The sequence below is a fragment of the Aptenodytes patagonicus genome, chromosome 1 (assembly GCF_965638725.1).
Source record: "Aptenodytes patagonicus chromosome 1, bAptPat1.pri.cur, whole genome shotgun sequence".
Lineage (NCBI taxonomy): Eukaryota > Metazoa > Chordata > Aves > Sphenisciformes > Spheniscidae > Aptenodytes > Aptenodytes patagonicus.
Window position 1 is genome coordinate 52403296 of NC_134949.1, and position 27844 is coordinate 52431139.

The 27844-nt window shown below is 42.7% G+C and overlaps 2 protein-coding genes across 7 annotated transcripts in view; one reads left to right on the forward strand and one right to left on the reverse strand.

Moving 5' to 3' along the window:
• The window catches only part of ELK3 (ETS transcription factor ELK3), a 41091-nt gene extending 24696 nt beyond the window's left edge, over positions 1-16395 (forward strand). Inside the window, exons 3-5 of the mRNA XM_076335022.1 lie at positions 3263-4057; positions 9497-9619; positions 14764-16395. Of these exons, the coding sequence (XP_076191137.1) occupies positions 3263-4057; positions 9497-9619; positions 14764-14862 (1017 nt within the window). The 3' untranslated portion in view covers positions 14863-16395. The remainder of the gene's footprint in view (positions 1-3262; positions 4058-9496; positions 9620-14763) is intronic.
• A 4105-nt stretch (positions 16396-20500) lies between these two features.
• CDK17 (cyclin dependent kinase 17) overlaps positions 20501-27844 on the reverse strand; it is a 97885-nt gene continuing 90541 nt past the window's right edge. For all 6 annotated transcript variants that reach the window (XM_076335083.1, XM_076335073.1, XM_076335035.1 and 3 more), the window contains 6 exons: positions 27440-27537; positions 27014-27119; positions 26181-26223; positions 24668-24758; positions 24318-24395; positions 20501-23900 (listed from right to left, as the gene is read on the reverse strand). In XM_076335083.1, coding sequence (XP_076191198.1) covers positions 23863-23900; positions 24318-24395; positions 24668-24758; positions 26181-26223; positions 27014-27119; positions 27440-27537 — 454 coding nt within the window. In that variant the 3' untranslated portion in view covers positions 20501-23862. The remainder of the gene's footprint in view (positions 23901-24317; positions 24396-24667; positions 24759-26180; positions 26224-27013; positions 27120-27439; positions 27538-27844) is intronic.

Consider the following 27844-nt stretch of genomic DNA (forward strand, 5'->3'; position numbering starts at 1 on the left):
GAGCACTTGGGTAAGGCTGGTTTTGGAGGTGCTCATGAAGTGAGTGTCTGAAGTGATGTGGTGTGAATAAGCCTGAGCTCCCTAACACAGCTGATGAGCTAGAGCAGACGTCAGGCAGTGCTGTACCCGGTTCGTATCAGAAGCTTTCAAAGCACTTTGCAATGCGGGGTGGTCACATTTGCTGTAGTCACTGTTTTATAGACTGGGGACAGAGGAGAGGAAGTGTAAAGTGTTTAAGTGAGGAACAGTCAAGAAGCCAACAGAAGAGGGGCATTCCCAGCTCCCTGACCTTATCCTAAATGTCAGAGAGTGCTGCCTCTTGATAAGATTTTTTTTTTTAAGCTGTTGGACTGGAGCCCCTTCTCCTGGCCTGGTTGCCCAGTTCTCCTCCCCAGCAGCTGCACTGGCCCAGCAGTCGCCTTCCCCGGCAGCGCAGCCCCGGAGTTCCCTGCAACCCTGGCCGGCAGCCACTAGCAGTTATTGCAAGCCTGCTCACGAGGGAATTTACCTAGAAAATTCAAGCAACAAAAAAAAAAAAGGGCTAAATGTGCACATATACTTACTGTCCTGCTACCAAGCAAGTGGTCTAGTCTCCCTGCAAATGCAGTCCTTAATATAAGGAAGCCTTCTTTGCCCTTTCAAACTGAGGGTGGAAAACCCCTGCTTGTCATGATCCCTGTCACTGTCTTCTGTGGTTTGAACCATCGTCCACAGCTCAGAATGATTGTGACAGGTCACTGAGGTGATGGTAAAAATTAGCTGCTTTTTACCTTCACTTCAATTATTTGTCAAAAAAATTTAGAAAAGTCAGTGGCATTTTGGAGGCACTTAATTAATTTGCGTCCTTATTTTCTCTTACACATTGATGGAGATTTCCTCAGGCTCCACATTTATGAGAAGCCTGCAAAGTGCTTGAGGGATCTGCACTTGAATCCTTTTCATCTCCAGCCATTGTTAAGTGGGCCTTTGCTGCAGGCTTACAGAGTCAGAGGAGCCGCACTGAGACCTTCTTAAAATACAACTATATTTAATAATAACAGAGGAAGTATAAACTTACGAGCCCATTCGGATACTTTTTATAGCAATGTTCCCCTGTTTCAAGCCTGCACCAGTGTAAAAGTGCCACCCTTAAATACTTTTAATCTTTTTCTGCTGGGAGTCACATTTTCCAAGTAGGATCTCAGTTGCCAGTGCTTGATGTAACAATAACTCAAAGCTGCCAGGAGCAGAGGGGAGGTATTATTTTAAATTAAAAAATATATATTAAAAAAAGAAAACGAAATCCAGTTAGGGTGTTTCTTTTCGTATGTGAGTAGTTTGGAGGTTTTGCCCTTTTCAAGAAGGATGTAATATTGAGAGTGCAGAAGAAGTGTGTCCATCCAATGTGTCACCTAATTAGCACCAAAAAAAAAAATCTAGGCCAAGCCCAAAGCCATGGGAATTAAGGCTCATGCAGACTGAGATCCTGTGGGCTAACTATATGTCCTGAACTTTTGGAGGGCAAAAATAGGCATTGCAGGATCTGCCAGGTGGGTAGATGTGCGTACAGTTCGGCATGGAAGAGGGCAATTCTGTGCCTTTAGTCTGAGCTTGCTGAATTTAATTCTCCTCCTTGCTACAGATCCCCATTATCAACTTGGGAAACAACTTTCTCCATTTGTGCCACAGCTCCTGACCTGTGAAGCAAAGCTACATCCCAGGGCTCTTTGTAGGATTAATTTTGTATTCAAGAAGGTGCCTGAATGAAATGCCAGGACATTCAGATAGATGAATTACAGAGTGTGGTAGCTCAGCTGAAAGACAGAAGAGGTTCCAATGCCCAAGTGCAGACTCTTCTTTCCCAAAATGAGCCTTGCTTTTGTGACAAAAAAAGGTGTAGTGTGGGCACTGCGAGCACCCAGCACTAGGTACTGCCCATATATAAATAGGGATGATGTTTGTATTCCTTTTTCTTTTTTTATTTTTCATTTTCAATCAATTTAACAAATGTTTCCTCCACTGGTCTCAGAATCTGTGGTAGAATGAAAAACAAATTAGATTTTTAGGAATATTGTAAATATTTACATTCCTCTATGTACAGCAAAGCAAATGTCTATTTGCAGAGTATCAGCTGGAGGTGCAGCAGACGTGCTGCACTAAAGGGAAGCTCTCGGAAAGGGTTTTTCAGAGGTGACTTAAAGACAAATTCTCCACCAGGGCCTTCAAGGAGAGAGAAATCACTATGGAAATGTCAGGAAATACTGCTTCTTGTCTTCCACAGCACTTGGCTTAGGTGGTCAATGTTCCAGTCCTTTTCCTAGGCCAGGCCAGCACCTGGTGCCGTAAAGTGTCTCTGTGGAGGAGCTCACATTGCGTCCTTGGGGATACCGCGCATTGTGTTAGAGCAGACAGCATACCCGGGTTTGCAGTAAGAGAGCTAGGGCTGGAAACGGGACCTCATGAAAGTTTTCAATTTCAAAGGGAATCAGTTCTTTCCATAAAGGGGACACTTTTATTATGTCAAATATGAAGAAAAAAATAAATAGTTCTACCAACCTTTGAGAGGTTTGGGATTTTTTTCAATAATTAATTTCAATAGCTAGTTTAGACTCATGAAAACCTTCTGCCTGCACCAGTGAGCATCCTGAGCCTAATGCAAACCTGGAGATAGTACAGGGGATGCAGCAGGACACAAGTACTTTTCCAACCCATGCAAGTGATTGCATTTGTCACAGACATAGTTCATGACTGTTGAAAGAAGGACAGTCACCGTCAGCCTAGGTCAATCCTTCTGCATGCAGTCAGGAAGAGAGGGTAAATGACTGGAGCAGGGAGGGTGAGGTGGTTTTGTCCCTTGCAGACATTCTGAGAGTATTTCACACTCAGGGTAGTTGGTGTCAGGGAGGCATAAATGAAGGAGTTTGCCTTTGTTGTGAAACACAAATGGTGGCATGGCTTGAGTCCGCAAGGCAGCAGAATTGTTTTCACTGGAAAGAAAATATTCCCAAGCGACCTCAGAGGAAGCGAGAGGAAAACAGCCCAGTCTTTATCACCTAGTAATGGTAATTTTGTTAGGCACCATGAGGAGCAGGGGATGGTCTCCCTGGCTGAGCACAAATATGGGAATGAGCCAAGGATGAGCAGCGTTAGGAGCCCCACTGAAATGACCTGCTCAGCTTGAGGAGGGAGCAATGCCCCCCTACCCTTGTGAACCCCCTTATGTTTGCTGTACTCAGTGCCTCTAAAATGCTGATCTTTCTAGCATCTGCTTTTGTATTTGCAGAACATCATCAAGAAAGTGATCGGACAAAAATTTGTGTACAAGTTTGTCTCCTTTCCTGAGATTTTAAAAATGGATCCACATGCTGTGGAAATCAGCAGAGAGAGCCTTTTGCTGCAGGACAGCGACTGTAAGATGCCTTCCGAGAGCAGGGATCAGCACAAGCACAGCTTGTCAGCACTGAAAAGCACAAGCCGTAATGAATATATCCACTCTGGCCTGTACTCCTCTTTCACTATCAACTCTCTGCAGAACCAGCCAGACCCTTACAAGCCAATCAAAACAGAAAAACTGGAGGAGAAGTCAGAAGGAAACACACCAGTCGAAGAAGTTCGGACTGTTATAAGATTTGTGACAAACAAAACAGACAAACAAGTTATGAGGCCCATGGTGTCATTGCCTTCCACTTCCGAAACAGCAGCTGCCTCTGCTTTTCTCAGCTCATCAGTATCAGCTAAAATATCTTCCTTAATGCTACCCAACAGTGCCAGCATTTCATCTCCATCGTCATCTTCCTCCAGGTCACCGTCTCTGTCTCCCACCTCACCCCTCCCTGCAGAACACAGGAGCCTCTTCCTTGAGTCCAGTTGCCACGACTCAGATTCCCTTGAGCCTCTGAACCTCTCCTCAGGCTCCAAGGCAAAATCTCCATCTCTTCCCCCAAAAGCTAAAAAACCCAAAGGCTTGGAAATCTCTGCCCCACCTATGGTTCTTTCCAGCACCGACATCGGTTCCATCGCCCTCAACAGCCCCGCGCTTCCTTCGGGATCCCTGACTCCAGCTTTCTTCACTGCACAGGTAAAACCTGCCTGTCTCCTGTACTCTTGCTTTAGCCAGGTATTCCCTCTGTGTGGCCGAGAGTGTTAGCTCTATGGGTCTGTCATCATCTGATGGAAAAAAAAACATGGGGAAGAGGGACACACAGCAGACGTCTGAAGAAAGGGTGGAAAGTAGGTTCCTCCTGGGGTTCCCACATGAGTGTGGGAAAAGCCATCACAGTTCACAGACTGCCTGGAAGGATAACGAGATGGGCAGCCACTAGTTAACATGAGTGAATCGCTTATCAGTTTAAACCAGCCTCCAGGTCTACAAAACAAGCAGGAAAAAGCCAACAAGAAAAACACAGGGTTTTTGTAGGTCACGACTTGAGCATGTGCATTGTGGGATGCTTGGTTAGATTTCTCTGCTAGATGTTGCATCCATTCAAACAGTGTGACCTTTTCATTAGTCTTTGAATATGGAGCAAATGGAGTGGTTTCTAAGACAAGGCTCTTAAACCAGTTTTGATTTCCAGAGTTTTACAGATCCATAGAGTACCTGCCAGAGCTTCCTTTCAGCACAGACCTACTGAATAACCAGTAGGTTATTTTGTTCTTTTTAATCACGTTTGTGGTAATGTCAATAGTGAGTTCTTATTTTCAAGCAAGTCTATGAAAAAAATCTAGCAGTTCAGAGGAGGAGAGGAAAATCACGTAGATAATGACCTGGTGTGTTCACTGGTGAGTTTTGTCTTACGCTACCACTGCAAAATTAGGCAAAAAATCCGAGAGTAAAATTATCCCAATGGGGGACACCCCCTAACATCCCCCCCTGAAATAAAAGTTGATGCAAATACTAGTACTAAATGAAACAAACTGAACAGTAAATAAATAAATACAAAGGTGTGTGTTACAAGCTCTCATTTACTTCAAGCTGTGTGGGGGTCACATTGTATCCAGAATCCCCTTACCTCTTCCCTGTTGGAAGAGGTTTTGCACAGATGATGCCTGCAGTGCAGCCAGGTGTTAGAGGTCTTTGAGCTGGCCCGGGCAGCATCGTGTGCCTGCACGGCATGAAGGCCTGGCAGAGGTGAGACTGTCGGCAAGTGCTCTCGGCCAGCACAGCTCTTGCTTTTATTGAGCTTTTCAGCTGGCTGCAGAGCAAGTTTGTGCAAAGCCATTGCAGTTCAGACACACCTGTAAGCTGCTGAGATGTGAAGTTGTGTCGCAAAGAAAGAGGATTTTGTGGGCCGTTATCTGTCATTTTTGACATCATAAAGCCTTTAAGTGAAGTTATGTTTGGCAGGAAGAACAGAAGTGTGGCAAACCAAAATTGAGGTGCATTGACAGACTCTTATAACCTCTAACTGTGGTATAACCACAGTAAGTATTTTGCTCATAGGGAGCAAATCTGACAAATAAATCATATCAGATGCCAACCAGACACAATGACAGCATGAGTTATTACGAGCTCGCTTTAATCTACTGCTGCCCCAAAACTCAGTATGAGCAGAGATTTCTTTCCTCATTCTGTAATTATTTCTTTGAACATTTAATTTTCTCATTCATCTATAAACTGGTGTACTTACTGCCCCTGAAAGACGTAGAAGGGAATTAGGTTGGTGATTGTGGCCCTCCTTTAGCAGGATGGCTAGCTAAGGCCGTGATGACTCTTATCCAGCTTAATGCCATCACAAATCTTTTTTTACAGGTTATCTTATCACAGAAGAGGCGGATGGCATCCATGTAGGGTAGTTCCTGGGTCCATTTATTTAAACTTTCGGCTATACAGCAACATAGCTGCTTTTCCTCTCTTTTAGCCTTCTATTTCTAGTGTGGATAAGAAGCATCTTGCATCCTAAATACTTGACCTAGTGAATATAAAATAAAAACTGTGTAACAACTGTGTTCAGATAACTGTAATACCACAATGCAAAATAACTAAAGCCATAATTTAGGCTGGAAATCTGCAGTTCATGCCATTATCCTAGGAAGAGCATGCATCGTATCTCAAATGATCTCTGATTTATCAGATCCCAGTGGTAGACACCTGCTGCCATGGGGCAGGGGCAGAACAGGATGTCAGACACCAGTTGCTCCAGGAGTGATGTAGGTTCAGAGAAGGTCCTGCTGCCTGAGAGGGTATTTCAGATGGCTTTCCATTGTACCTGCTAGTCATGAGGAATACCCTTGGGTGGAGCCCTGAGAAAGGGCACGTGATGTGTACAAGCAATTTCAGAACAGAAAAATGGGTTTGAAGATTTCAGTGCATACAGCACCATACTTTGGTAGAGACATGTCAGCTTTCCATTTGGTTAGCTTCAAAGAGAGATATTTAGATTTTGTTCAGTACTTGCTTCTTTTACAGATTACTTACGCTTGTTATTTTTGTTGGCTGTCCCTTGGCCAATGTGGATATATAATTGTGACTCACTCTTTTTCTTCAGGCCTCTACTTTAGCATTTGTAACATTTACAACATGCTGTTTCCTCATGGACAAAGTAGTGTGCCTGCAGCCAGCACGTGCATGGTCTGTATTGCATCCACATACACCATCCAGGCTCCAGCACGTGCCTAATGACCTGGGAAGTAATGTACGTGTGACAGCACTTGTCCGTTATCTGACAGCTAGAAGTGACAAGAAAGATTGTACTTACATGCATTCTTTGTCAGAGAAGTCAGGAGCCATGAGCATTGTTGCTTAACATAATCCTCTCTGTGCAATGAATTATTTCTATTTAAACTGTTCCTATGCTTAGATTATAATGACATTTTTTAAGTAGGAACTTCCCACTGGGTTCCACGTCTAATACCAGATGTACAGCTGTATGAGGGCAGAAAATGAAGTGACACATCAATTTCTGTGTGTAATTTAAGGATAGCCTGTGCTGTGGTGTTGTTTACACGTTTCCTCTGGTGGTTTTGATGCTTGGCTGATGGCGATACTGAGAACAAGCCTGGGAGGCCCTGTGCTCTTTTTGCATTAAATATTAACAGATTTGGAGGCTTGCTTTGGCTGGCTCTTGGCTCTGGCAGAACTTGGAGACATTAGTGCTCTGATCATCAGAGGACATGAGCTTTTGCTTAGCACTGTTGTTAGGCATGTTAACATGCTTCCAGAGATGAATGGAGGACAGCTCAGTTTCAAATCTCCTCTCTCTCTGAAGACTTGCTCTGGCTGTATCTAGGTAGGAACAAACACCTCCAAGTTTTCTTCATTATTTTCAAAAGACCCTCTCAAGAACTGCATTTTCAGTTCTGGATATCTGCAGCTTCTTAGAGAAAAAATAAAGAATCGAGGCATAGCTCATTGGAGCTCTTAGTACGGCTGACACAATGCTGTGTCCTTAGTCGAATGGTGTTGGGTCTTGCTGCTTACATCTTTGGTTTTAACGTTAGTAGGCTCTTGTGTAAATAGATCTCTGAGTATTTATCCTGACCTAATTCAGTGTGTTCTTTGTCAGTCTCGTAAATCCCCATCAATAGCTGCCTGTCTGTGGAGCATCAGCTTGTAATGTGGCACAGGAAAGGTGCGCTCACTGGTACTGCTGTTTTCCTGTCCTGTGAAAGCACTGTGGTCCTGGGAAGAGGGTGTTTGTGAAGGAGCCATTCACAAATGCCTGCTTGTCAAGTATTTTTTCTCAGATGTCTTGACAAGAGCTGACACTTGATGAGATCAAGACAGAAGTTTTCTCCTTGCCAGGCCTCCACCCACTCTTAGCCCCTTTTGTTGTCATCCAAATATATCCAAACCCTGACCTCATCGGTACTTTCCCAGCAATACCACGTGTTTATTACTCCTTGGGACATAACTGTGGTTTCTTCCACGGGGTTTGGTGTTTCTGATCCATCTTCTTCAGCACAAAGGAGATGGCACTGTCCTTTCCCTTCACATTTCTCCATGAACCCTGCTTCTTTTGAGATTCCTTAGAGAAATCGTCCCCTTCAAGAGCAGCCAAGCTCTTTGTATTAAACAGCCTTTCAGACGCCTTGGGACAGAATCACTGGGAGGACCTTAATGTTTGCTGCTCCTTGTCTCTCCCATCTCTTCTGCTGGTGTTAAACTAATTGTTTGACCCTGTTGTGAACTCCAGTGCAAGCACGTCAGAGCAGGTCTGTATTCCTGTGCGTTTGCACAGAGCCTCAAACACCACAGCTGATCCCTCAGGCACTGCTTTGCAAATATGTCCGTCATATTTCAAAATCCACATGACCTGTGGTACCTGCCTTTCTGAGCCTGCTCGCCGCAGAGTCCTGGCAACAGGATGTGACAGCCCGTGGTGTAAGCAGTTTTTAAGTGAGACCCCTGGTTGCAATTGCCATATGTGGGAGTTTATATTTCTGGCCTGGTGGAAAGCTAGCAGGTACCAGAATGCATGATGTACTGGTTACTAGGGGGAGATACTCCTTATCTTCTGTCTTCTCTTTACATATTTTAAACTCTGGACAAACTGATGCCCCAGTTCAGCAGAGCACTGAGGCACTTGTCCTACACAGCGAAACATGTACTTACTTGCTAAGTGTGCACTCAAATTCCATGAAGTGCTTTGCTAAATAGGACTGATTTTGATAATTGGCATCAAGGTTACTGGTGAGATTAACTCATTATGCCAAATACTGTGTTCAAAACTGTCACATCGCTTTCATGTTCTTTTTTGGAAAGATAAAAGTTACTCTGGATACAGAATAATTCATGTGATTCTTCCTTTGAATGGAGATTTGCATGTGCTTTAACTCTACCTCCCCTCCAATTGTGCTTTAGAAGTGCTGAGAGCATTCCCAGCAATCCTTGTGCGCCATGGCACTGGAAGGAGCCACCTCCAAGTTGGGAAAAGCCTTGGATTCCTAGTTCTTGCCATTTTGGTTCTTTTCAAACAATTAGCTGTGCTCTCCACCATCCCTCTGGGCACCCAACCCATACCCCTGCCTCTCGCTGCGTCAGCCTGTGCACTGCCAGTTTCTTGAAACTTCTTCCATTTTGAACAGGCACCATCAGAGGAGTAAACTTCAAAGGCTGGCAGTGGGTCTTTTGGCTCCACACGCAATTGCATTAATGCTTCAAAAACTGCAGTCAGTTCAAGCAATTGCTGCCCTTCAAAAGGTAAAAAATTACTCTGAAGGAGACTAGGTTGTGTTTACAGACATTGGGGCACGCATGGTATTTTATACAGTCGCATTAGCGTGGTTCAAATAAACAGTAACTGTGTCTCTCCTTAAGCAAATCGCAATAGAAATGAAATCAATTTGCATATGAAGGAATATTAAATGTGCAGGTAACCAGTATTGACCACTGTGGAGACAGGATGCAGGGCTGGATGGGCAGCTGCTGCCCGCCAGGATACTCGGCTTGCTGTATGTCTGAATTCAGTGGGAAAAAGAGCCGGTAGGTGAAGTGTAAGTAAGTCTTTAGGGGTTGTGACTACTGTATGGAGCTGTAACTCCCGAGGCATGCATCATGGGGTGTTTTTTTGTCTTGCAGACCCCAAATGGATTATTGCTGACCCCAAGCCCGCTGCTGTCTAGCATTCATTTCTGGAGCAGCCTCAGCCCTGTTGCTCCTCTGAGTCCTGCCAGGCTGCAGGGACCAAACACTCTGTTCCAGGTAGGTCTTTCCAATGCACAGGTTTCATTTCTGAAAGCGCACATGTGGCAGAGACATTGGGGAGCATCTCCTCACATCGATCTGGAGCTTTTCAAATAGTTTAAGAAAATATGGCAGTTAGCAGGCACTTTTAAAGAGAGGCCTACTTACTTGTACCCTCTTTAAACCCTTGGCAACACAGTCAGAACCTACAGGGCAGTGTCTACTGCAGCAAGCACGCACATATTATATGAAGGAAACAGAAATAAATGCTGGACCCCAGTAAGAGTAGGTAACTGAGCTCTCAGAGCTTTAGGAAGAGAGGGCAGACCAGTCAGGGACCAGCAAGGAGAGTGGTGGAACATGGACTCTGGGAAGACCAAGACCAGTTTGGGTCTCACACAGTAAGGTAGGTGCAGGTTTATCCTTCTGTCTTAATGAGCTACTTCTCACTCAGAAAGACAGGGCATAGTTGTATTTACAATGAGGGCACTCTGAACCTGAAGGCTCCATTTCCAGTTCTTCTGCAAATTATCCATTTGTCCTCAACCAAGTTACTTCATACCTCTGAGCACGACCTCTCTGTATGTAACAGGAGAAAGGCAGCATTGTCCCCTCTCTCTCATGCGTACTGGGAGAGTAAAAATCTCAAAGTTTTATAGAGATGTGGTAAATACAAAAGTTATTAAGTAAACCGCGATGGCCGTAGCACTCAGCTGCAGCAGTCACTCGAGGCTTAAGAAGAGGATGGTGGGGATGGTATTAGCAGCTCCAGCTGTAGCTGCTGCAAAACAGCTGATTCAGTAAGTCACAGAAGAAATTATGCTGATCAGCTGATTGGCAAGATGCACGAGAAGTTGATGGCCATCCGAGCAGCTGAAGAATGCAGGGACACCCCTGGAGTGAACCCCCCGACTGCTATGGAGAACCAACACTAACAGAGGAGCGGGCTGCTGCTAGACAGGGACCCTGTGTTAGTCTCTGAACCTTCAGGGAAACTGACTGCCCAACTCCAGGGCTGGGCTTTAGCTAATGTGCTTTGCTCAGATACAGTCCTTACTGGGATAGTAAGGCCTTCTACCTCCAGTGGGACAGCTGAGCATGGAGCCCTAGGACTCCTTATTTGTGTTTCAGATGAACTCATTTATCCCTATTGGGCCTTAGTTTTGCACACATGGTTAAAAACAGCCCAGACATTTCATTTGAGAGGGAAGTGTCTGAGCCATGGTCTGGAATGAGCTTGTATGGACATAGGCTGGCCACCCCCTGCGGGAACTGAAAGTGAAGAGTGGCCTTGGCTCTGTCCCTTCTGAGAGACCCAGACAGCCTTCTATAGATTATGTGTGATTCAGGCAAAGGCCACAATGACACGTCTGTAGAGCATAAAGCTTTATTTTAACAGCCAAATAGGAAACAACCACCACAGTCGAAGCCCAGCCAACCCCACCGAGAATTGCTGGGTCATCCTGCGTAGGCGTTGGGGCAGAGCTCTCCCCAGGCTGCCTGCACAAGCCAGCCCACAATCCATGCAGCTAGTCAGGGAATGGAGGAAAGAGATGGAGCTGCTTCACAAGTTGCTTTTGCCTTCACCTGGTCATTCACACTGGGAGTCGGAAGAACATTTGGTCATTGTTAAAGCAGTCTACATCCCGCCAGCAGCTAGAGGCCAGGGCAGCTCTGCACCCTTGCCTGCTGGCTTGCACGGAGGAGAGCAGGCTCCTATATTTCTTTCAGGCGTGTGTGGCTTTTCACAATAGCACTATATTTGGCACTGCCTATAGTTCTTTAGTACTAGTATTTGTAGAAGTACAAGGACCAGGATGGGATCTATCCATGTCCACAGTCCAACTAAGCCCCTGACAAGCCTATGGGAAAGTATGGTCCCTCCCTTAACGAACCAGGAGCCTGTTCATAGAATCATAGAATGGTTTGGGTTGGAAGGGACCTCTAAAGGTCATCTAGTCCAACCCCCCTGCCATGAGCAGGGACATCTTCAACTAGATCAGGTTGCTCAGAGCCCCGTCTGACCTGACCCTGAATTGTTCCAGGGAGGGGGCATCCACCACCTCACTGGGCAACCTGTGCCAGTGTTTCACCACCCTCAGCGTAAACAATTTCTTCCTTATATCTAGTCTAAATCTACCCCCCTTTAGTTTAAAGCCATTCCCCCTTGTCCTGTCGCAACAGGCCCTGCTAAAAAGTTTGTCCCCATCTTTCTTATAAGCCCCCTTTAAGTACTGAGAGGCTGCAATAAGGTCTCCCCAGAGCCTTCTCTTCTCTAGGCTGAACAACCCCAACTCTCTCAGCCTTTCTTCATAGGAGAGGTGTTCCATCCCCCTGATCATTTTTGTGGCCCTCTTCTGGACCCGCTCCAACAGGTCCGTGTCTTTCTTATGCTGAGGGCTCCAGAGCTGGACGCAGTACTCCAGGTGGGGTCTCACCAGAGCAGAGCAGAGGGGCAGAATCACCTCCCTCGACCTGCTGGCCACGCTTCTTTTGGTGCAGCCCAGGATACGATTGGCCTTCTGGGCTGTGAGCGCACATTGCTGGCTCATGTCCAGCTTTTCATCCACCAGTACCCCCAAGTCCTTCTCGGCAGGGCTGCTCTCAATCCCTTCATCCCCCAGCCTGTATTGATACTGGGGGTTGCCCTGACCCAGGTGCAGGACCCTGCCCTTGGCCTTGTTAAACCTCATGAGGTTCACACGGGCCCACTTCTCGAGCTTGTCCAGGTCCCTCTGGATGGCATCCCGTCCCTCTGGCGTGTCGACCACACCACTCAGCTTGGTGTCATCTGCAAACTTGCTGAGGGTGCACTCGATCCCACTGTCTATGTCATTGATGAAGATATTAAACAGTACCGGTCCCAATACGGACCCCTGTGGGACGCCACTCGTCACCAATCTCCATCTGGACATTGAGCCGTTGACCACTACCCTCTGGATGCGACCATCTAACCAATTCCTCACCCACCGGACAGTCCACCCATCAAATCCATACCTCTCCAGTTCAGAGAGAAGGATGTTGTAGGGGATCATGTCAAAGGCCTTACAGAGGTCCAGATAGACGACATCGGTAGCCCTTCTCATGTCCGCTGATGTAGTCACTCCATCACAGAAGGCCACTAGGTTGGTCAGGCAGGACTTGCCCTTGGTGAAGCCATGCTGGCTGTCTTGAATCACCTCCCTGTCCTCCATGTGCCTTAGCATAGCACGTGCCTTAGCGTGATCTTCCTAGGCACAGAGGTGAGTGCTGTTCTGACACTGCTGGACACGACTACGTGCATACTCCCTCACAGAACATGTAGATACTTATTAACTGGTAAAAACCTCTCCTTCGATGCTTGTAAGGTGACAGCAACTCCCATACACCTACACCTATACACCCTTACAGCCTATGTAGAGCATCACTGAAATCTGCAGTTTCCTTCGACACAATTTACCTTGATATATTGATGTATCTGGAAAGTCTTCCCTTTGAAGCCACACTGCTGTGTAATTAAACTTATTTTGATGTTTCATCATTAGTTTGAAATTACCACATGACTGGAACAGCAAGAGACTTGAACAGAATTGGTTAATTCAAGAAAATGCAGCCAAACTTAAGGACTTATCAAGTTAGCTTGAATTAAGTGCTAAATTAAGCGTATTTGCTTTGTTACTACTGTATAGACAGTAGCACTGAGAAGGCGTAGTCACGTCCCAGATCCCCGCGGTATGGAGGCGTATGAATAAAGAGCATCATCCTGGCCCCAGGGGCTACAGAGACAACAGGAAGAAGAACAAGAGAGCTGGGTTGGGCTGGAGACCAGAGGAAGGATGAAATCGTCTGCATCTCAGGCCGTAGTGCCAGCATGCCACCCGCCTTGACAGACACCAAAGATCACGCAACCCTCTTTTTGTTAGCTTTCGAAATCCTATGTAACATATTGTAATTTACATGTCTCACTTTAGAAACCTAGACTAGAAAAGCAAGAGCTTGTAATCAAGTTCTGTGTTTTAATTAACCTTGGCAGAAGCGATGGAAACATTTCCTGAGGTTTGGTTTGGTTAAAATAAGAGCTATCAGCCAGTCCTGGCCACACCAGGAGTGCGGTGCCAGCCCCCCGCAGCACGCTGCTGAGCCTGCGCTGCTCGGCGTGATTTTCAACTGAAAGTTGGAAGACGGCTATCATTAACTAACAGCTTAGTGGAAGAGTAATCCTGTTGCAAGCAGATTATATGCACGTGTAGAGGTTGATTACAGCACAGTCGGCTGTTGAAGGACTGATCTGATAACAGGTAAAAATACACCGTACACTTGAAGTCGGGAGCTCTGTCTCTCTGGAGCCGACAGAAACCCAGCGCTGCGTGCTCGTGGAACCGGGCCTCGAGGCCAGATCGGTATCTGCCGCTGGGGTAATTCCTGCCTCATGCTGCAGCAAGTTTATTCCACCTACTTGCTTTGCTTTTTCTCAGGTCAGATGTTAAGAACTAGTCAATACACGTCACTGCAGGCAAGTCACAGGCAGGATGCTGTCATGAACTAGGAATATACGGCTTATGTATTGAATTAGTATTTTTTGCACAGTATTTCAGAAGTAGAAGGTTAATACTGAATTACAACGTATTCTGCTTCACGTCCTGAATGATCCGGCATGCCTAGTTTACGGTTTCTTAGTGAATACGGAGAGAAACTCTAATTACTTGAGAGTAGTTTTCCCCAGTTTTGTATTCAGTTGTACTTTTTCTGCCCTAAAACTACATCTCAACTTTCACTTTTGCAAAGCTCTTTCCTGCTTCGCTTTTATGAAGGGCAGATGAAAAGCATGGATCTTAATTAGTATTTTGTAGGTTGAAAAACATGTTTGGAAGCAGAATGGATGGCAAAGATTGCTCTGCAGTATTCACTTTCCCAGGCTGATGACAGCTGTGCTGTTACGTCAACTTTTATATAAAATACAGCCAATAATAGATTTACACATCCCTGTGCGTTTACCAGTTATTCAGGTTTCAGCCCCTATTTTACATTCCTCATGGCTGAGGCAGGCATTTGGTATATATCTTCCTGTGTAGAAATGACAAGTCTTGAAACCATCTGGAGTCGGTTGCTAATGCTAAATGCATGCGCTTCTGGGCTGAATGCTTTGAGATAAAGAGTAATTTTTACCTTTTGGCCTCTTGCAGTTTCCAACTCTGCTAAATGGTCACATACCAGTGCCACTCCCCAGCCTGGACGGAGCCTCTTCTCCAGTACTGCTTTCTCCAAACGCTCAGAAATCCTGATGACACCTCATCACGCCAAGGACTTACTGGTGGATTTAACACTTCATTCCTATGGGCTAGTTTTTCCTGTGTCATGAGAAGGACATTGTGAAACCCTCTATTACTTTGGTTTGCACTTTTCATTACATGGATAATCTACTTTTATTATGTTAGCATTTTTAAACAGTGTTTATATATAAAAGTATATATAAATCTGTTTTGCATTAAATGAATTATAATTTTTTTATATCATAGCTCTCAAGTGTTGAACACTTCTGTTGTTGATGACGTACTTTTCTTATTGGATTGCAACAATGTATCTAAGAAGGATGTGAAGCTTCTTTTTAATCCCCTTTTCTGCATATTATGCATTGTGCTTGTGTAAACTATAACCGGCTGTGCCTTCTTTTGCATAATGTCATGTAAATGATTTATATATTTTCTAGTATTAAGATAAAAAGCTGAAAGACAAAACTAGTATTGAACAGCCCTATGGTAGTATTTCAGTATTTTCTCCACGGATAGGCCATATGATGCAGTGTATTCATGTAACTTTGTATTAAGTGCTTTCAAATTGTATAAAAATAGCCTTATAATTTTTCTTTGCTGAAGTGAAAAACGTAATCAACGTTACAGTCAGGAGATGCATTTAGGAGTAACAAAGCCACATTTACACGTTTGTGCCCAAGTTCTTCTGTGGAGTTGCAGCAGGGAGGAACTGGGCTGTGTATATTCGTGCCACGTTGCCAGCATTTGAGAATACTTCTGTAGAAAAGGAGACGTTGCTCAGAGTTTATTCGGCCTACACTTCTTACAAACTGTCAACATTACAGCCGGAAAGACTGCAGGTATCTCTGGCCTCCCAGGGAACGAGGATCGTTCCCGATAAGAGAATTTCCAGGTGCCTTCTTCAGTCGTGCCAAGTGCCTTCTACTATTTCCCTGGAAAGATTATTCTGGCTACTAAAGCTCAGAAGGTTGCGTTTCCCCCTTCCCCCAAAGCTGGAAAAGTTACAGGACTGTAAATTAATGCCTGGTGCTTGTAAAGAGGCATACTGTGCATGTGGGATGTTTATGGATAAACATCTGAATTCTGGATTAAAAAACAGCACTGTGTTACTATACACTTGCAACTTGAACTTACCGGGTATGTCCTCCACCTTGAGGCGATGGCTTAGTCATCTAAATGTCAGGCTAGGATTAGGCTAGACTCCCTGGCACCACAGGTTCTAATCTTGGCAGGGCTGATGCAAATCTTCAGTTTTCTGAGGTGGCTAAATTGGGTTGAATGCAGCTTCACCATGTAGGTTTTTCAGATGAGACCTTCGAAAACCAAACCAAAATCAGAATCCTGTTTGCTACAGGTCATTATGGCTTCTACGTCGCTTTCTGGCCAAGCGGCTGGTCAAAAGTCTGTTCTTTTTGAAATTTATGCAGTGAGTTGTCTGCTGATTCTCTGTTTGGATGCATTTCAGTGATGATGTGTGTAGTTAATTGTAAAGTGCTTTTGGATCCTTCGACCTGAAAGGTGCTAAATAAACATTTTATTAATGCAGTTCTGATGTTGAAAAGCCATGTTTGGGGCAGAGGTAGTCTGACAAAAGACAGCAGGAATTTTCCTCAGGCTCCTGGGTTGCACAACCAAAAATGACTCCTCAGTTTCACTCGCAGTGATTAACGGGATAAAAACCTGCCATATCTGTACGAAGTACCAGTGCTGATAAACTGAGCGATTAGGTGCAAGACGTAAGGAAAAAGAACGAAACGCATGGGAAGTCAGTCACTTGAATCGGCGTTTTGAGAGCTCCAAGAGGTACCACCCCGCGGAGTCAAAACCAGAAGGTGAACCCATGCAAAATCTATGAGCGAAAGGAAATTTTATACTGAGTAAAATCAGAATAGGTTGGAAGAAAAGGCAGCATGTAGCTGACGGGATTGACTAGTCTAGTGGAGATTAAATCACAAGGGCTCGCAGGTCAAACGTTTCGCTTTCAGTGGATTCCTCCCAGGTACACGGAATATTTTTCAGTAACTACGTTAGAGAGGCAATTATTCACCCTCTAGAGCCAACCCTTGTCTCATTTTTAAGTAAGTATGACTGCCTACTTCGGTGAAGTCTCGCCTTCCACACGCCGGTATAGCTAATGGGAGAACAAGGCATAGAGAGGGAGTGTTTCTCACTACGAGTTTAAAAAGTAAAGATACTCATGAAAATTTGGTCTTTGACTTAGTAAGAAGTAATGAATACCACACTGCAAAACCCCCAGATGAACACGAGAGGAGGGAGCGTGTGACAGAGGAGAGAGTCTTAAAAGAAAAAGCCTCCAGATTCTCATGACTTTGTTTCTTCCAAGGTTTTACTATTAATAAGGCAGGTTTTTTTCTTTTCAAAAGGCTCAAGACACCTCGACACCCCCCCACACCCCTCCCCTCCCACCCTCCTGCTCCTTGAGTGACTTTGTTTTTCTTTTAAAGATAGCAGAAAATAGCAATTCTGGGACAAAAATCTATTGCAACACATTACTGTAAAGGATCTGGGAGAATCCCATAAAACTTAAGGGAAGACACCCAGAAACAAGAAAGCAGCGCTGTCTTCTCACCTTTGAGAGAATAAAAAACAGCAACAGAACACATCTTCTTTTGTTAGTTGACTTTTCAGTTAAAAAAAAAAAAAAAAGTTTTCAAAATGAAATCTGCCTTCCAAATTGGTCAATTACGTGGAGCAAAAATTCTTCCTACTGGGAAGAATTTATAAAGTCCAGCCTCTCAAGTCTAACGCTTACTTAAAACACTAGATTATTATGCCTTCTGCTTCGAAGAAAATATTCTATTGGTAATTTTCTATTGAATTTTATTAACAGATATCTTTTTAACTGTAGAGAAAAATCAAATAAATGTTTTTAAAATAAATACTGTGAAAGCGTCAATATTTCTGTGGCATGGAGAGCTCCAAGCCAACAATCCTGGGGAACAAAAGGGGGGTTATTCTCTTCAGTATCCTTGGTAGTAATTGCAATTTGATCACACTCGAGGGATTTTTTGGATAGATTTACACTTTATTCATGCTTCAGCAATGCACAAAAAGTTTCCAGTATTATATAGGCTGGGTGCACGATTAGGCTATTTTGGGCTTACCTTTACATTGGTTTTTTTTCAAAAAAGCAAGTGCCCACCAGTAGGGCCACAGCTGCTGGGTAGCTTTGCCAAGAGACCGCACACATCGTCTGCCCTGTCACAGGTGAGTGGCTTCAGTTCTAAAGAAAACTTTCAAGGTGGGGAAAACAGCGATGGGTGGGAACAAACTACGGAAAAAGGAAGGTTTGACACCCGTCCATGACATCAACAAGGAATAACTTGTTTTGTCTGAAGAAAACTAGTCTCACCAGACAGGCAGCGCTTGCCAATCTGGAAATACCTACCAAAGAAGTAATGAACTGTCAACAAGATGACTGTTTAAAGGGGAGGTGGTCCTTTAAAACGGACTACAGCATTTTATTTTAACAGAACAAGTCTCTACGCCAAGAGGCTGTGTGACCTGGTGCCTACAGGAAGCATCTTCAGAAGCCCTCATGACCACCAAATGAATTTGGAACCGGCACAGTAACTACAGGTAGTCTCTTTTACGGAAGGGCATCAGTGTTCCCTTCTGATCTTGAGGCTGTCTCTATATCCTATAGGATAAACAAACACGGGTCACTCAGGTTTAAGCATACCTCTACGAAGTCGTCAGAAAACTACAACTTTTGAAACCCCTTTTAGCCCCAAACTGTAACTGCTCTTACCAATTAATACGCGTGTGCTCTGCCTACACAGATGGAGTACAAACCTATTTCTTGAGGGCAGAGATCGACCGCATTAGTGAGGAGGAGTATAAATTTATTTAAATGAAAAAAGGAGAATGAACCTCAGGCAAGGACTCTGGAGCGATCAGCATCATGGCCTGCCTGGAGGGGGCGGCGGTATTTGTAGGAAAGCACCCTGGAGGAGAGGACTCCAGGACACGCTGGGTTTTTTTTCTTGAAAGATTCCCACCAGTTCGTGTTCACTCTGCAAGAAGTGCGAACGGATAAACCTAACCTTAATTATTCCTCACATGGCTCCAGGCCAGCTGCCTCCTCCTGCAAGTTAAGGAAACGGGGGGGGGGGGGGGGGGGGGGGGGGGAGGGGAAGAGTCTCTGAAAAAAACAAGCTCAGGGTGTGCAAGAGGAGGAGCAGGCAGCGCTGACGCTGCCGTGCGGGGCCTGCAGGGAGGTGCTCCGCAAGAGCGTGTTGGAGAGGGGAGAGGGAAGAGCATTCTCCCCGGTTTGCAATCCGCTGCGACGGCATTTCCATCAGCAAGAAGATCCCACTGCAGCAAATGAAGGAACTTCATAGCTCTCTGGGGCAAAATGTGTTCCAAGGTATGGCATCTGAGCTGAACAAGACTTGTATTTCACTAGGAGGACCATAAAAGCGATCTGCTTGGGCAGGGCCCGTTTCTTAAGTGATTTTGGAGGATGCAGCCAGGACAATAAATTAGGCAGTTATTTACATCAGTAAGTATGTGCATATGTATGCATTCACAGCTTAAGTTGGCTCAAAAATTACAGAACTTAAATGAGTTCAGGGATTTTAGAAAACGTGAAAATAATGGAAAATTGCAATGTACACGTTTTTCCACTGACATCAATCTTTTTCTTTCAGTTAGCGAGAGAGGCGCAGTACAGCTCAGTGAAAATCACACACAAAAGATTAAAAAAAAAAAAAAATCTAGAATAGCTAACCTCTAATCCCAGTTCTGACAACACGAATTTCCACTGTGGCCTGGAACACGGGTTTGATTTCTCTGCAGCTAAACCCCGCAGATGAAAAGGCTGTATGGTGTGAGTTACAAAGCCCACGTTATCTACTTGGCTTTTATACTTTTCAGAATCATCCTACCTGTACAGCCAGAGCTTACTTTACAACATACCAATTAGCTAAACACTTGCACAGTCCTTCCTTTACGTTTTATAATCGATACTTGTTACCAATCTCTTAAATCGGTCTGACATGGATGTCGGTGAGATACCTGTGTGTTGCTGACCCACGTACAGGGCAAAGAGTAGCACTAAATCTCTAAGAGCCCAGTCTCTGAAATGGGGGGGGGGGGGCGCGGGCAGGCAATCTGTAGAAAGTAAGCATTCAAGTTCCTCCCCAACTTTAAGAATTTTCATAGAAATGTTGCATTTGTTTCAAAGCCAAACTTTGCTAAGGGAAAAAAAGGTATCGAAGTGTGCTAACGAGGTGCACAAATTATTTCAGCTCCACCCCTTAGTGACCAGACAAAATGACCACACGTGGTCACAGACAAGACGAGTTCTAGTTTTTCTTCAGTGTCACTATAGGCTACAGCTGTGCATTTCCATACCCTAATTTGCTTTGGATTTCTTTCAAATCTGACCTTAATTCTGGGTATTTCCTGGGTTTACAATAATTAGCTTGGGGATATTTACAACATACCTTTCATATACTTTGTCCTCAATAACTGAATGTATTCTTACCCTTCATTCCCTCTTAACGTTGCAAAACAGAAACAATGTACCTTTATTACATTGAACAACTCACGCGCAAACAACAAGCAAGCAGCCCAAAGAACGCTACCTTGCAGTTTTTCAAATGATTTGCAAATACAAAGTATGTTGATTCTTTAATAATTGTTTATTTTAACTTTTATTGCCCAATTCAGGGATACACTCTGGCTACTTAATGCTGTGGCAAAGCAGCACAAAAATAACACAGCTGTGTTGAGATGCACGTCCCACTAGAGCGTTGCTGAGCAGCTGGTTTGCCCCTTCAACCTCCCACTCCGTCCTGCCCTGCAAATTCCCGTCCTCCGCCCACCCGCTCTCCCCTGCAACCTCCACCTGCATGTGCACACAACCTCATCACCGCCCGCCTCTTTCCTGTCCTCAAGCCCACCTTATTCCTACACGCACCTATACACACACCTTGGCGTTCCTACCCCGGGGTAGATGGGATACACCGGGTATCTCCTAGAAATAATTACTTAATCAGCAACAACTTGCAGGCCATTTCTCATTAACTGATCACTCATCTGCAGCAAAGGTCATCACACCAAACCTTGAAAGTCATCCACTTTTAGCGACTATCTGCTTGGTTTTCGTCACGGTTGAGGTCTTCTCCCAGAAAGGCCAACAGTCCCTACAGTTCTCGGGGACAGCGAAACCAAGTCCGCAGTGCCTGATGCTGCCGGACAGGAGGCAGAACGCTGGACTGCACGAAAAGGATGGCAGAGAAATGCCCAGCGACTTCAGACTCGCTGACTACTGCCCCAAACGGGCAGCTGCCACAGAATTGTCTCTGCTGATGCAGGAATTTCAATTACAGACAATTAAAAAAAGAAAGAAACTGGCTTGACCGCAGATGCCAAGTTTCTTAAGAAATACATTCTTTAAAGCTACCTCCTGATGAAGAAAACCAATTCGCTTGTAGGTCCTTAGAAAAAAATCTCTTTATGAACAGAGTGCTTTAATTTTACGGAAGATCTTTTCATCTGTAACAAAAAAGCTGAATTCCTACTTAAAATGGAAACCTCCTTTTGTTAGCTGCAGCTGATCCCTTTCTAAAGTTATTAATGCACTTCATTTTACCAGTTAAACCTTTAAGTCCTTTACTCATTAGTGTCACATTATACTTGTTCTTTTATGACCTATAAAATATTACTGTCCTAGAAATGCTAAATCCCACATTTATCCACAGTGAACATTTACTCTATATCTTCACTACTTTTGTGAAAAAAGGAGACGTTCTTCTGACACTTCCTTCTTCAACACCATCACGTCTACAACGTATTTCCTACAAAGTTAATCAGTATAAAATCTAGATCAGATCCATAGCTACTATAAAAAAATATATAACAACTATTTCAGGACAAAGGTTTTTCATCAGTGCCAAATCTGCCTCTGACACACATGTAACGGTCCCACTGGCATCAGTGGGAGACCCACGCACGTATCCGAGACACGTATTACGCTCCTAGACCTAGGCGAGACTTCCGATACCGTCTGACATGCAGGACTTGCTTGCTAATAATTAGACTACGGACCATGGTTGCGATAAGATCCTGAACGGCCTCAGTCGCGGATGAGTCGCGTGACTTTCCACTGCCACTACTTCTGCGTCGCATGAATTAACAAGCGGCCAAAGTTAAAACTGATGACTCCCACAACGCACAGATCTAGCTAAACACTTCCAACAATGTCCCAAGAACCGCAAGTTCACTTAGTCTGTATTTTTAACAACACAGGGCCTCTGTTATTATAAATGTCAAAACAAAACCAAAGAATTCCACAGAATATTTATACTTTCAGAAGTACAATATTAATACAGGTCGGTCAGTTAGAAATAACAGCAGTTTGTTAGGTCTACAAGATTTAACGTAAAACCGGTTTACAAATGCTGAAAAGCAGTAGTGGTCCAACAGTCACCATTACACATGAATTTCTCTCCTCCAGAAAATAAAAAAAATCCCAATTCAAATTTACCAGTATCAATGAAATATTAATAAAACACCCCCAAACATGCCACAATCACTATTCACAAATAAAGTTAAAATGAAATATACAAAAATTCACTTAATACTGTTAAATAACAATAAACTACAAGATTTCCTGAACAGAAATGGTAGGACCCCTGAATGTTTTACAGTGAATGTCAGGAAAAATTAAGTTACCTATGACTATTTTCATGATATACCAGCCAAAGATTTACATGACCATTTCAAAATATACCAATAAAGATTTACAGTCTCTTTAAGATGCACTAAACAAATAGGTTCATAAGAGTGAACACAAATGCTTAAAAATACTGTAACCATCACCAAGGGTGTACTTATGATACTCACTGAGATGCATAAGCATAGCAGGAACATAATTACTATCTCTGGTAAACAGGTAACATCTAAGATCTGAAAAACTCTCTAAGTTCCCATTGTAAAATCTCTGTAGTATAGAGAGCTCTTATCAAGTACAAACTTGCATCTTTCCCGTTGATTTCAAGTGAATAATGCACAAATGGGAGAGCAACAAGGTGGGAAAAGTGTGACGTTATTCCCATGTTCTTGTAATTAGTTGTCCTGTTCCTCTGTAACGAAATTCTACATTTCAAAAGTAAGCCAGGGTCCAACGTATATGAATCGTCTTTTTACTGTTTGTGTTTCTAAGTTAAAAACAAGGTAAAAAAGTAATTGCTTCTGCAAGTCATTGCTTCTGCAGGCCCCACATGCACAACAATGTGCAAATACCTTATGCTGGAGTAAGCCTGACAAAATTTATCATCCAGTCTCCATGCTCTAATGTATCAATAACTAACGTAGGATCTGAGAGCAAATAATAGGTACTGTTCACTTGTTTGAATCAACTTTCACACCATGTGCTTTTCAAAAACATAATATGCATTATAATTTTTCAACTATTTCAACACATACTTCCAATGTTAAATAAGGAATTAAGTGCCATGAACTTAGAGCATTAAAGATGGTTCACCTATAGCCAAGCAAAGCTATGTTTACATTCCAGGAAACGCTGCAGTTTAAGAAATAGAAAAAAACCCTGCAGCAGTAGAACATTTTATGAAGAGAAACAGATGCATTCACATATTATAAAGCCATTGCAACTTCTTCAGGCATGGAACTGTTGTGTTAACTATACAGACAGTAGTTATTTAGCAGCAATGATTCCGCAATAAATAATGCACTGTGTTTCTCAGTCCTGCACAAAAATTGCAGCTACAGTTACATCAACAGCTGTAACCTACTGGCTCTAGTGGCAGAGGAGACCTTAAAACCAACTGTACAAAAAATTGTCACACTGTGACAACAAATATAAAAACATAATCTGCAGGTTGGAAATAAAAAGACTCCACTGTGAAGAGGACAGTGTAGACAAACTGCGATTCCGAGTCCACCAACAGAGAGCACTGCCTTCAGATCCGAGTCCTTGACTGATAGGATGGGCTTGGGCTTGACTCCGCATGGCCCACTTTAAAAAAGCATGCTCTGCCTTCTGTTCTTCCCATGTCCTGCAACAGAACATGGACCACGGTAAGAAACCGAAGCACTCGCACAACAGACTATTCAGTTATTATCTACATCTTCTGTCTTTCCATTTCAGGAGAATATCCGTTGTGCTTAAACCAGTCTCAGGATCTTTCTTGTAACTGCACTTGTTGCAGGTTGTTTTTTTTTTTACTTTGCTACCATTCACCCACACAGTAATGGTTTGAAACTCCAAGACATTCTCATATTAACAGTCCCTCCGCCCATCCCTCCTTCTGTGCATTTAGCTTATATGTCTCTACAGGAATCTGAGCAAATCATTCTTGATATTTGTTTGAGTACATTCACACAGACCAATTTAACAAAGTGTTTTTCAGTTCCAAATGTCTCTGGCACAGCATTCTGTTTGCAGATATGAGAAAATATTAAGCTTTCCATACCTGTCTCTGGGTAAGTGGAATTTCGAAAGCCAGGGTCTTTTTGCAACTGAATCTCTTTTAGACTGAATATTGAAACACCTGGAATGTAACAAAGAAATCAATTCATATCCAAACATAACTATGCTTTATTGAACAAAGTTCTATTCTTAATTATACAGTTTAGATTAAAAAAAGTTTCCTATTCTCAAATACTTACGTCAATATATACAGGACTTCTTTAATAGATTAGACTTGAGAGTTTTTCCTTAAGCAATGTACTACCTTAACAGTACTCTGCTACTTTACCGAGAGTTTTTCCTTAAGCAATGTACCAGCTTAACAATACTCTGCTACTTTACCACTCCTCTTACTTTCAGGCAAAGTGTGTATTCTTGTTCCAAGACTTCTGAAGTATGCGTGTTTCATGGCCTCTTCTGCTGAAATTCTCTTCTTTGATTCATACTATTAACATAAAAGGATACAAGCGTGTTGGTTTTCATGAAAAACCTCTTTGCATCAAGTGATTTTATCAAAGGGAGAAAGAGGGTTCTACTTGCTCAGTATTTCCCGCCAACTCTCTAGGACAAATTTGTTTTCATTACTTTTATTTCACACATGAAAATCTAACATATGTTACCTAAATCAGTATTATCAACATATAACAAGATTGCTAAAATAGTCAAAATAAATCCTGTAAATGGATGCAAGTCAAAAATATACTTAGTCTTCATTTACAGATGTAAAAACAATTAGATGACAGACTTCTGTCTACATAAGGAAAAATTTCTTTACTGAAAGAGTGGTTAAACATTGGAACAGGCTGCCCAGGGAAGTGGTGGAGTCCCCATCCCTGGAGGTATTTAAAAGACGAGTAGATGAGACACTTAGGGACATGGCTTAGTGAGTGGTGGTGTTGGGTCGACGGTTGGACTCGATGATCTTAGAGGTCTTTTCCAACCTCAATGATTCTACGATTCTATGATTATATTCTAGTATTAAATTGCAATGAAATGCTATTACACGAGATCACAGAAGTTTTCTAATTCAATGGACTATGCTGCAGTGTTTTGCATAAAATGGAACTTTAGACAACATGGTCTTCAGCCTGTGCTCAAATGTCTCCTGCTTGGCATATGTGGACATTTGGACAAAGATGCAGACATTTAAAAAAGCTGTATACATGTGAAAACAAAGTCCAAACAAGGACTGCAAGTACTGTTCTCACACAATGTGTAAACAGATGAAGACCTGATGTAGAATTTAAATCATAGGCTGCAAAGCAGAGTAACTGACCCCCACCTTATGTACTAAGAATTTTTAACACTGTGAAGTTACAGTGCTTCTGCACCTACTCAAAAATGTAAGAGCTGGCCTTCCATCTTGCTTCCCCTCTTCTTGCTTCTGGATCATTTTTAATACAGATTAAAAGATTAAACCCACATATCACTTCACCTTTTGAATACAGTTTGCAAGATCAAAGAGTAATATTACACCTTAGTAACTGCTTCTCTAGTAGTAAGCTAAGTTCATCGTTACAGAAATTTAGTATTTATATTTAAAAATTCTGATTTAATACTGTATTTCACCAGAGATTTAGTTTTTTCAGGGAACTGCTAACATAGAATCAATTCTATTTTTACAAAAAGTAGCAAGAGAAGAAATCATTTGGGGGGGGGATTAAACATCAGGTTTTAAATTCTTACAGTACATAGGCTTCCCAAAACTGTCATTCTTCCCAAATCTGTCATCCACTACAGACTCAGATGCATATTCCACTTTGAGATAGATCTAACAGATACTATAGCTTCTAACACATTTTATAAATAATGTATTAAAACTCTAAGCTTGCACTTTTATAAAGTAAAGCCACAAAACACATCTTACTTGAAGAAACTTCGCTATCAATTCAATTCCTTCCGTGTCTAGCCTAAGAATAAAAATATTTGAGTTACTGAACCATATTTACAAAAGCAAAACTGCAAAGAAACTGACATCATTAAACGATATCAAACCTGAAAATTAAATTTAAACATGGAAATGCTTTCACCTAAACAACTTTTCTGCATGTTAACGTGTATACATACAAGTACCAATATCCCAGAACAAGACTATGTGAAAAACACTGGGGACAGACAAACCCTGAGCTTTGGATTGTGATTTACTAGGTTGACCTGGATCATTTATTTCAGCAAAAAAGTTTGGTGGGTTTTTTTTTTAAGGCCTAACACTATTCATTTACGAGAAGGACACAGTGTTAGATCTTTTTGTTCAGAGTCGATGACAAATCTTGTAGTTTTTGTTACAAAGTTTATTTATAGTAACTGTGCAGACCCTTCAAATTCCTCACAGTGGTTTTAGAATGATTTCAAGAGACTGCTCAAGGAAACCTTGCCATTTTAACAATGGGCCTATTATATAACAGAAGAGAATTTGGGTTATTTGGGAAGTGCTGTGTGAATACTCCTACTATGCAGGCATTATTAATCAGAGTTCATAGTTCTATAGGTCATTAAGGAGCTGTGGTACCTTGAATGATATCAGACAAAGTAATCACACAGTACCAGGATTATGCTTTGCATTACTATCTGCCCGCAATAACACAACTGATGTGTAGTCTTCCAGCATTCAGTAGCAGACCGTACTTGGAAACATGTTCACGTTTACAGATACGCAAAGCCACAGGGATGCATATTTTCTATTAATAAAACACAAAGTACCTCGGTGCATGGTTGATGAGGGGTTGTGGTTTATACTTAGGAAAGTTGTAGTTTCTAAATTCATCACTGGAAGAAATGCCTGGCCATGTTTCTTGACATGGGGTTCCTGCATTTAAAAAAAGCAACAAATTCCAACTTAAAAAAATGTAAAGAAACAACTTTGACATAAATAAGCATTTAATCCCGTAATTTAAACAGGAAAGAAAGAAAGAAAGAAAGAAAAAAAATCAGTCAATGAGTCTATGTTGTACAAACTCAGCTGTGCACTCAGCTCAATCATTTTTCATCAAGTACACTCATTCACCTTAATTACAATGCACTATAAAATATCATTGTTTATAGATAAAGATCTACAGTTCTCGTGGAAAAAGTGTTTAGAAGAACAAACACATAGCATTAACATTACTGCTAAAAGTATCCATTTACCCAGAAGTCTGAAAATTAAGTGCAGTTCATCTTCAACAGTCGAACCAGGAAAAAGAGGCCTTCCTGATGCCATTTCAAAAAATATGCATCCGACGCCCCTTTATAAAAACAGAGAAGAAGATGAATCAGAAACAATCCAACAATTTAAGCTTTCAAGACTTCTGTGATTTCTCTTCAATTGAAATAATTAAATTAGTTGTTAGCCACACGCTGCTATTAAAAATATTGTTTTGAAAGACACGTAGCAACAAAAGAACTGTCAAAGACTAAGCAAAACCTATGTCATAGTTATATTATATCCTCTTCCTTCAGATGTCAAGTTTATCAATTGTATTAAAGTTCATAGTAAAATACCATGTTATCATGTCATTAGGAGAACATGTTTGGTTTTTTAACCCTAACGCT